Consider the following 9,892-nt stretch of genomic DNA (forward strand, 5'->3'; position numbering starts at 1 on the left):
ATGAGAGTCATCAGCAAGGAGGAAGAAGCCGCCCACTACAGCGCGACCATCAAGGGTGGCTTGGTCGGCGGCAGCGTCGGCCTGGCGCTGGGCCTGGCGGGCGTTGTGGGCGCGTCTAAGCGGTACGCCGCCTTTCGGTCGCTGACGCTGCCGTTCCGTGCCTTCCTGGTCACGTCGTCGGGCACCTTCGGCGCCATCACTGTGGCGGAGCGGTACAGCATCGCATTCGCCAAGCAGCAGGACCCTATGAACTTTTACAAGGACGAGTCGACGCGCGTGCTCGAGGAGGCGCGCCAGCAGGCCTCGCAGATGCAGCGTCTCAAGGAGTGGGGCCGCGAGAACAGGTACACCATCGTCTTCGCCAGCTGGCTGGCCAGCATGGGCGTCGCCCTCGCCGCCGTCGGCAAGGATAAGTACCTCACCACCGCCCAGAAGCTGGTCCAGGCCCGTGTCTACGCCCAGGGTCTGACCCTGGCTGTCCTCATAGCCACCGCCATTTTTGAGACCGCCGATGCCAAGAGCGGCAAAGGAAGGTGGCAGACCGTCATGGTCGTCGACCCCAACGATCCTGAGCACAAGCACCTGATCGAGAAGAAGATCCACAAGGAGGAGTACGAGGGACAGGATCTGTGGATGGGTAAGTCGAATTCCTTTGTTGGGTTGCACTGCCATGATTTGATCAAAGCGACATTTTTATGCTGACATGTCCGACAGATATGGTTGCTGCTGAGGAGAGGAGGTTAGCCGACCAGAAGAAGGCTCGCGAAGAGGCCGCCGCCAAGGTCACCACCGAGGCCAAGAAGGAAAACTCTGAGAAGACCAAGGCTACCTCAGCATAAATCATCATCATTCCAGCCGAGTCTCGGTCTTTAATATCACTATTACACGCCTAACAGCCTCACGGGCATTTATCAGGGCATATGAGACAACTCTACTCACCCGAGCGTATTTTAAATCCAAAAAAAGAAGACGGACCCGGGTCTTCGTGCCGCGAGGTCATTTGTCCAAGAGGGAAGGTTACAATTATAGAAATTGTCTGTATATATAGACAAAAGGCGTACGGTGGCGTTTCTGGGAAGCATTTTGTTCGTTCTTTGTCTGAATGCGAGAGCGGAGCGGAAACGGCTTAATGGCGTCTGATCTGAAGGCTGTTCACCTCAGAAATCGGACGTATGGTCGGTCTAGATTTTGGCGACTAGCTGTCTAAGGGAATGACCTTGGCTAGATGAGCCCAATGACAATATCACACCATTTAATATGTTATTTTTTTACTGGAGCTTCACAAGAACAGAGAAATGAAGATATCCATTCATTGTCAGACTTTATACGAGCACCGAGGCAATGAAAGAAAATAAAGGGAACACTATGATTGAGGAGAGAAAGGTAGAAGACGGATAGACTACAAAGCTCACGGCTCAGCTGGCCGTAGGCGGTCTGAGTATTGTATTAGACTGAAAAGAGAAGGGTCAAGTATACACTGATATACAGCTCAAAATTTTGGAATTCGATCGTGTCCATAGTAAAGTACCAGAGAATAAAGCAACATGGTGAGTAAGTAGAGTAAAAGCCTGGACATGGGGAAAAGAAAAAGATTCAAATGCCGAGTGTGTTTTTTTTTTTTTTTTTTTTTTTTCTCTCTCTCTTCAAGTCCCAACACACTTGCAAATACCCCAAATATGCTACGCTTGTTTGTTGTATCAGAATGAACATGCCGTTCCCAGCCCGCCAAGTTGGACTAACAAAAAAGCCAGAGCAATAAAGTCATTAATAAGTTCATTTGGACCCATTATGCAGAGAAGGAAAAAAAAAAAAAATAAGAAACCTCATTGGGGCGTATCGCTTCCACCAGCAGCACTGTTTGTATCAAAGCAACGGGATGTGTTGGGGACCCTCGTCGCCGCCCCGAGATCAGCGTTCACGACGGCAGGTGATGCATTTCCAGGCCACAGTGACGGCGGCACGATCCCGGTGGTGCTCGGGGAATAAGCCGTCTGCATGCCGCCGACGCCCAGGTCGAGTCCGAACCCGGCCTCCCTGGTCTGCTGCTGCCTCGTCGCGGCTGGAGCGTAGCTGGCCCCGATGCCGCGGCGCGGGATGGCCATGGCGGCTGCTGGTTGCTGGGGGGTCATCCGGCTCAGCTGCTGGGGCGTCCAGCGTGACGGGCTGGCGGTGTTGCCGCCGGGCTGGGTGCTCGGTGCAAAATGATGGCTGCCGGCTTGGGACCAGTTCGGGAGGCCGGTGGGTGTGGTCGTGGTGTAGTTGAAGCCGCTGTCGGGCGGGCCGGCTGTCGACATCCATGGGTTTCGGGCCGGAAGCTGGAGAAACGGGTACTGTGTCGCCATGCTGGTCGGCAGGTACATTGCATCCGTACCCCCGGCCATGCCTTGGCCTGTGCCGTTGCATAGTTGATTCAACATATCGTCATCAAACACCATGTCCGTCAAGCTGCTGTCGAGATCCACTGCACCCGTGATGGTGCCGAGGTCTGGCGATAGATTTTGCAGCAGAGGAGATTCGTACTCGAACCCGGCGGATATGCTGTTCCCGTTGGTCTTGATGTTCTGGGTGGCTGGAGTAGCAGTGAAGGTGTCCTGCTGAGATGTCGAGGCTGTGAACGCATAGGCGGGCCCGCTTGCGCAGCTGCTGACTAGCGTCTCAGACTTTGTGCCGTCGACCTCCTGATCCATATTGTCTGTCTCCATCAGTATCTTCTCCATGGCAATCATGCTCACGACCACCTTCTCATTCGGGAACACTATCGAGCCGTTCAGCTCGTGCTTGTGCGGTGCCCCCAGTGGAATAGTGCATGAGCCGCCGCCGGTGCACTCGAATGCGTCCGTAGCGTCTGGTTGCTGTTGATATTGCTGCTGCTGTTGCTGCTGGGCTGGCATCAGAGGGAAAGGGCTTTGTGGCGTCGGAATTACAGTGGCTGGAGCAGCTTCAGCATCGTCTCCGAGGAGCAGTTTCAAGTCGGCAAAGTCGCCATATCCACTCAAGAAGTCCTGCTGGAGAAAGGGAGAGCTATCCGCGACCGGCGCGGGAAACGTGTCCTCGTACGAGTCTTGGGGCACCGATACAGTCTGTGGCTGCTGGTATGAGAAGCTTTGTGTGTATGTTGCGGTTTGCGGTACTGTCATTAGGGCATTTTGTTCCTGGATCTGGAGAAGGGGAGCCCTGCATGTATTACAGGGCCTGTCAGTGCCAGTACTAGTACCATTCAAGTCAAGGGGCTGGATACGTTCATCTTGGATGGGAGAAATGAAGGAATGTTCCTAAGAGAAGCATGGCGAATACGTAGCCCACTGCGGCCCCCCCCCATATGACATACCCAAACTCCACGTCCCGGCCGACTTCCTGACGGAGATATCTATACTGGCTGTAGCCAAACTTTTGGTCGTTGAACTTTTCCCTGAAGCGCTTTATGACCTCGTCTTTGCTGATCAGCTTCTGGTTCCAGAGTTTGAGGTTGACAGCAAAGAATCGCTTCTGCTCGGACGTGTAGCGGTTGTGCGACACCATCCTCTCGGCCCTGTCTGCTGCTGCTGCTGATGATGGTCGCCTCGAGGACGGCATGGTTGTCAACTCTTTATGCCTGCTTACGGATGTTTTGTTTGTGCCCCTCTTTCTGGCTTCAAGAAAAGTTGAAATCCCAAGAAATGGCAAGACAGTCAAGAATGACCACGCCTTTTCTTTTTGCAGTCACTGGCCTCGGAGCAAGAATCCCTTTTTTTTAATTTTTTTTGGATACAGCAGGATCAGGTTTGCTGTAGTGAATAGAGAGAAAAGTGAAAGATTAGAGACAAGAGAACGAACTCGAGAACAGAGAAACTCACCTCTGTGAAGCACTTGGTCTGTTTTTGTTTGCGAGTTGCGTGGGAGGAACCAGCTGGTTGTCAGGACTTTCGATAGCGATAGAATGCAGCGTCTCCCCCGTTCTTTCCAATACAATAACTCGCTCTGTAATGTTCTAATGACACAACAGGCCGAACGCTTATGGAGCAGCTCTACGGAGAAGGGCGCGACGGAGTGGACGCTTTGAACGGGCCGTGGGCTTCTGACGGTTGATGTAGCAAGAAACTATTACGAAAGGGGGAAAAAAGGCTAGAGAAACTAAGCAAACCAAGCTTGCATAGAAATCAGTCGCGAGAAATCGTGTTCGCTGTTGTTATCGTGGTGACTTGGGGGTTCAGTGAAACTTTCATTCAAGGTCATATGAGAAGTATTGTTGGACAACAAGAGGTTAGCTCAGCTTTCAGAAGCTACCGCAATAAGTGATTAGGATTGTTGAATTCAAGACGAAAGGCAAAAGGCGGAAGGAATCGCAGGTCACCGGGAGTTCGAAAGTGGAGTGATGTGCGATGGAAAGAGACTGAAAGGTAGTGACTAGCATACGTACTGGAGGTGACTTGCAGGCCATGGAGACTGAATTCAAAAACCGGCAGATCATGATTCTGTCAATTTACCTAGCCTTTAGGGGACCGGTAACAAACAGTTCATATATGAAGGGAGAGTCCCCATCAGAGCCATAGAGCCACCAACCTGTCATTCCCAGTAGAGTGCCCACCGCATGTATACTAGCCTGTCCATGACGGGAATCACGCAGTTTCTAGATCCAAACATGGCTGCTAAAGGTTCTGATCGATTGAGAACGGCCACTTCGGGCTATGGACCATCCACAGACTGTGAATGCTACCTCCTTTGGAAGATTCCCCACCAACACTCGACATTTTTCTGCGCTTCGTCTTCTTCGTCGTCGCCCCAGTCATCTTGACTGGCAACTATGCCCTCCTCTTTACAAACAAATGAAGCATCCGAACCCTCCTCCATCAACTGCCTAAAAGATGAGAGGAGTCCAATCGTGGTAACGTCCCTCCGCGGCACCATGACAAGAGCCCTAGCGTCTGCAGAGATGGCCAGCTGGTCATCAATTGCACCGGCCAGCAGTCCTGGGTGGTCGTCATCGTACATGGGATCGGCTACAATGACCATCTAGAAGTAACATGTCAATCGGGTCATCCTCTTTCTGAAGGTGATATTCATGCGGGCGCGTATATGCTGCCATCCACCTTGCGGCTGATTAGGCCCTCACACCCCCAATATGAATAACGCACCTCGAACTGATTCTTGTCGCCAAATAGATCTGGATCGATCTCGTCGTCTCCGTCACCACCCCACGTAAGGGCGCCGGCGGCCAAGTCTCCACCCATGGCCTTGATTGTGGATTGGTTTCGTTCTACATTGTGACGGAGATTGGGCATGATGTCTGGGAGGTCGCTCAGCGTAACTTGGCAGGCCCAAATGGCAGCGGCCGCTAGGCCGAGCAGCCCAGTACCTGAGCCAAGTTCCAAAACATGGGGTTTTGTGAGTGGCGGCGGTTGTGGTGACGACGACGATGTTGGGGACTGAATGAGATGCTGCAAGGGACCGACGGCAAATTGGCCAAGCATTTGTGCTAGAGCGTAGGATGAGCCCCAAGTCTTTAGCCCCAGAGAGTCGCCGGTCAACGGAGGTTCCCTAATGACGAGCTCGAAGGGGGAATAGCCATTTTGACTTTCAAAAGGCCAACTCCTGATGATCTCGCCCATAGCTACAGGCTTGTGAGCATGTGACGGATTGTAAAAGCAGCCGTGTCTTGAAGCTCCGACGTAGCGCAAGGGGCCAGCAACGAGAGGCGTGGCTGTGACGTACCTGCCCTCCCGCAACGCTCCGACAAGCGCCGACCTGCTTCCGTCCACAATGCATCCCTCTGCTCGTCATCCTCCAACCAGCTCAGGGGGCTACTGATGACACTGGACAGATACCTAGCAATGGCCTGCCGAGTACTCTCTGACAAATCCTGGGGTTTCTTTTGGTTGTCCTCAAGTCTGGCTGGTGAATGCTTCGAGTTCCACTTCCAAATCGGGGGTTCCACACGCAAATTCAAGAGACACTCGAGTATGTCTTCAAAGGCAGGCTTCTGCCACATTTGAGGGAAATCCTCTGGCGGAATCTGGGGCGTGCTCGTCATTGATATTGGGGGCGATGATGAAGGGGGAAAAAAAAAACCTCGTCAAGGTGGTGTACACGAAGAGAAGAGCCGCCTGTGGCTGTTGCTGTTACCTGGGAAGTACGAGATGATGATGGTATACTTCAACACACTGGGCATGGATTCACAATGCTAGTGGCAGTCGGGAATGCTGTTGAATATATATGTGTCAAGGGAGGGAAAAGATCCTGCGAATTAGCAGCAAAGGCGAGTCGAGAGTTTTCGCATGCATCTTAGTCGGGTCTGGCCTAAGGGGCGATCAATGGGTTACAAGGCGATCGATAGAATACAAAGGGAGTTCCACTCCCCTCCATGACCCGAGTAGGGGTTTGTGGGCACTTGTTCCTGCCCTTTTTTGTTCAGGGCGGTCAGGGCCAGATGAGTCGAGATTCAGGGTCCATCCACCCCAAGCTGAGATAAGCAGTCGTCATTGTGTCACTCTACCCCACTTGGAGCTCGCGATTTGTCCTTTTGATTGGCTGGCTGATCTCCCACGATTTTCAGCCTTGTATGACTAGACGCGTCAAAAACCGAAAAAAAAAAATTCACGCCCTTTCCTGATTCCCTTCCTCTTTCTCCCCCAAGCATCGTCCTCTTCAACGCTGCGTTTCCATGTCGAATCTACGGAGAGTCTGTCTCACGATAGACTCTCATCACCGTACATGTGAGAAATTCGGAGTAATCTTCATCCACTAGGGGAAGCCGCGGTCGTTTTTCTGCAAAGAAAAAAAGGACGGGCGATACCCAACTTCTTCAAGCCCGTGACGGCCTGGCGTGACTTCACGTCTGCAATTGGCATCAGAAAAGCAGGGACGGTAGGCAGCTTCTAGCTCGTCAAGCCGATCACCTCTGGGAGAGCCGTTGCGAAGATTTGTGTCGGGAGACACTGGAGTGCGATACGCGGCGTTACCACTGGACTCGTGTCCCTCTTCCCTCCGGGGTTGAGGTGTGCCTTGTCCGAGTAACAATTCAATTCCGATTACTCTGCTGAGGACGATGCTTCACTCTTTTTTCTCACAGGTCAGTAGTATATCTTGATTTCAGAATTTGACCGATATCTGAGGTATGGGATACTTGCTAATCAACTCTTATCTTTTCTGAGGACTGTGATGGTGGGATCGACCCAGTTGCACATTTCAGATGTTTACATACAGCAGGTAGGAAGTGAAGTCTTGTCATTACGACCCGTATTCGCATTGGCACCGGCAGGTCTGTCTATAACATCGTTGTCTCAGAGAAGCAGCTCCTGACCGCCTGGTTGTCACAACACCATCTTCGCTTCCGCCACCTTCATATCTCCTCACTCATCGGCATGATGACTGTACAACCTCCTTATTCGCCTCCGACCCGTTCAGCCATTTCAAAAGACTGGATAGAGGCCCGGTCATTGGGTAGTTTGAGGGCTCCATTCATTCGAAGACTCACCTGCCGCTACGTCCCCCTCTTGCTCGGGGTCAGCTTTGTTGCCCGGGCGCCCTGCATCGGCCTTGTCGTACTTCTTGTAAAGGTAAAGATTCTCTGCATTTTTCTGATCGAGCATCGCAAGGGCCTGTTTGACCAAGTTGTACACGGCCAAGCAACTCGTCCGCTCCCTCTGTACCGTGCGTGCCAGCATTGTGATTCCTTGGACTTGCACTACCAGAACTTTCAAACCTACACGCCTCTGCTTGCTCATGGCACTTTCGAGGGCGCCACCGGGCTTGTCCCAATTGGCCTCATCCAGAGGAGCGGACAATCTCTCGATGGTTTTCAAGTTTTTTTGGATCGCAGTACATAGGTCATGAAATCGGTTCCCTTCGCTATCGTCGTTGTTCATCTTTGCCAAAACGACCTGTACCCAAATCACATTGAGTACATCGTCATTGCGGCCGACGTCAGCGGTCTTGGCGAGTTGCTTCGCGTGAGCTTCAATGTACGCCCCATAAAACCTGCTTGCTGCCTGAAGCTCTCGCTCGAGCTGCTCCAATACGTAGTCCAGGCTCAGGTTGTTGTCCGAGTCCGGGTAGCGACTTGGCAGTGCATACCCGGTCTGATCTGGACGGGATGCGTGCGTCCTGGCGAGCTGCATATTGTTGACGCCTTCACCCTCTGCGATGCCAGTTGGGGACTGGCGCCGCTGCTGTGAACTGCCATGATCGCCCGGCTTTTGATGGCTGGAGTCTTGGCGGCTTGACCCTTGCTGATTACCTGACTTCTGTTGATGACCACGCTGTGGCGGAACGCCGTCACCGATGGGCCGGGATGGTAAAATGTCCTCAATCCAGTACGCCCGTACTTCTGGCGGGCGTCGCGAGCCATAAGAATCGCTGTGTGCCCACTGATCGACAAACATAGATGCCGAATGGCTGCCTCTAGATGGCCGGTCGCTGGTATGTCTTCCAGCCGTGCGCGGGGTTCCGCCGTCGTTGCCGTACCCTGAACCCTCATGGAAGAGTCTCTGATCATCATGTTGGCGCCTACATCCACTTCTGCTGCTATGGTTGCTGGACATGATCGTTGCCGAGTTAAACGCTGTCTTGTCTTGGGACTCGAGTGTGCTTTGGTGCGTGAGAGGACTTCCACAGGGGAATATCTTGTTTTGCTGGCTCAGTGTTCGTTTTATAGGAGATGTGGGCGTCTAGGCAGACAATGGCTCCATTATATTCACTATTCTTCCCAGACAAGCTATTGTTCTTTACAAGCATCGACCTGCTCTTCTATTGTTCGACAAACATGCAATTGATTATGTTATATTGGGGTATCCATTGATTGTTACAAAACTCAGGTTACGATGTATGTATGTTGCTTGCACTGGAACGGTCAATAGAGGACACCAAACTGGGATTAGGCACCATTGGGTCAGATCTGCAGCAAACCAACGGCACTAACATATGGAATAGCTGCATGCGCAATCGGGGGCACACAGCCCAGATGCTATCCCTTTGTTATTGTACCTGGCTTCCAAACATTCCAAACAACAGCATGACAGCAAACCCAGCAGTCGTTTGAATCGGAACCAAAGTCCATCCCGCCCTGGTGTGCCTGCCTCATCTATGGAAGATGCACGAGTATTCCTGAGCATGATATGGGTTATATTTGCTGTTTGCCCATAGTCATTGACTGGGAAGCTTACACCAAGCATCTAAAGGCTAGAAGTAGACAGTGAGAACTGCCTTTAAATTCCTGATGAAGAAAAGCGCAAAAAAAAAAAAAAAACAAGGAGGAATAGAAGTTATGGTTTGCGCGTGCACTCACGTTTGGCGTCCAGTTGAGGGACGAGTCGAGGGCCATGGATCACAAGACCACATCATAGTCATTATCATCGTCACCATCATCATCAGCCACAACGCAATCGCCCAGAGAATAAACATTGCATAACATGGGAATAAAGCTAATGCCACTGTTGCTGTTAGATACAGCAGGCTTAGTTCATGGGCTGGTTGCCACATGCCGTGAAAGGGATACGTGGTGTATGACGCGGAAATAGTACAGCTCATTTCAGACCTCAAAATCATCCTCAATCGAGGAGGCAAGGAGAATGAGGCTTAGAATTAGGATGGTGTGTACATTTGTCATGTGATCTTGTCCCCACGCCGGCGAGGACTTGGCGACTCGGGACGTGCCGTATTAGACCCGGAGACCGGGGTAGTAGGAGGTCCAAGTTTGAATGGCTCGCTTCGAGCATGGGAAGGGCGGCTGCTTTGATGGATCACGGTCTTTTTTTTTTCCTACTTTACGAAGCTGAATGGGTCAATTTGGTTGGTCATTATGACCCCAAAACCAAAGGCAGCTATTCCTGGTCTAGAGATGTCTGCTTGGTCAATAGCAGACATTCAAGCTTTTTTCATCCCATCATTTTGCCCTTTTTTTTTTTTTTTTTTTTTTTTT

The 9,892-nt window shown here is 51.7% G+C and overlaps 4 protein-coding genes across 4 annotated transcripts; 1 reads left to right on the top strand and 3 right to left on the bottom strand.

The window, feature by feature from the left end:
• On the top strand, positions 1 to 839 carry PpBr36_00706 (uncharacterized protein; the record flags this gene model as incomplete). The annotated part of the gene is made up of 2 exons (XM_029887897.1): positions 1 to 637; positions 715 to 839. 2 exons carry the CDS (start codon positions 1 to 3, stop codon positions 837 to 839), a joined length of 762 nt encoding a protein of 253 aa, XP_029750862.1.
• Positions 840 to 1,823: 984 nt separating this feature from the next.
• Positions 1,824 to 3,573, bottom strand: PpBr36_00707 (uncharacterized protein; the record flags this gene model as incomplete). The annotated part of the gene is made up of 2 exons (XM_029887898.1): positions 1,824 to 3,174; positions 3,329 to 3,573. The coding sequence occupies 2 exons, from the start codon at positions 3,571 to 3,573 to the stop codon at positions 1,824 to 1,826; spliced, it is 1,596 nt and encodes a 531-aa protein (XP_029750861.1).
• A 1,116-nt stretch (positions 3,574 to 4,689) lies between these two features.
• Positions 4,690 to 6,007, bottom strand: PpBr36_00708 (uncharacterized protein; the record flags this gene model as incomplete). The annotated part of the gene is made up of 3 exons (XM_029887899.1): positions 4,690 to 4,989; positions 5,112 to 5,587; positions 5,689 to 6,007. 3 exons carry the CDS (start codon positions 6,005 to 6,007, stop codon positions 4,690 to 4,692), a joined length of 1,095 nt encoding a protein of 364 aa, XP_029750854.1.
• A 1,402-nt stretch (positions 6,008 to 7,409) lies between these two features.
• Positions 7,410 to 8,516, bottom strand: PpBr36_00709 (uncharacterized protein; the record flags this gene model as incomplete). Its single annotated transcript, XM_029887900.1, has 1 exon — positions 7,410 to 8,516. The coding sequence occupies one exon, from the start codon at positions 8,514 to 8,516 to the stop codon at positions 7,410 to 7,412; it is 1,107 nt and encodes a 368-aa protein (XP_029750853.1).
• Positions 8,517 to 9,892: the final 1,376 nt, after the last annotated feature.

This window comes from Pyricularia pennisetigena, chromosome 2, assembly GCF_004337985.1.
Source record: "Pyricularia pennisetigena strain Br36 chromosome 2, whole genome shotgun sequence".
In the NCBI taxonomy this organism is placed as follows: domain Eukaryota; kingdom Fungi; phylum Ascomycota; class Sordariomycetes; order Magnaporthales; family Pyriculariaceae; genus Pyricularia; species Pyricularia pennisetigena.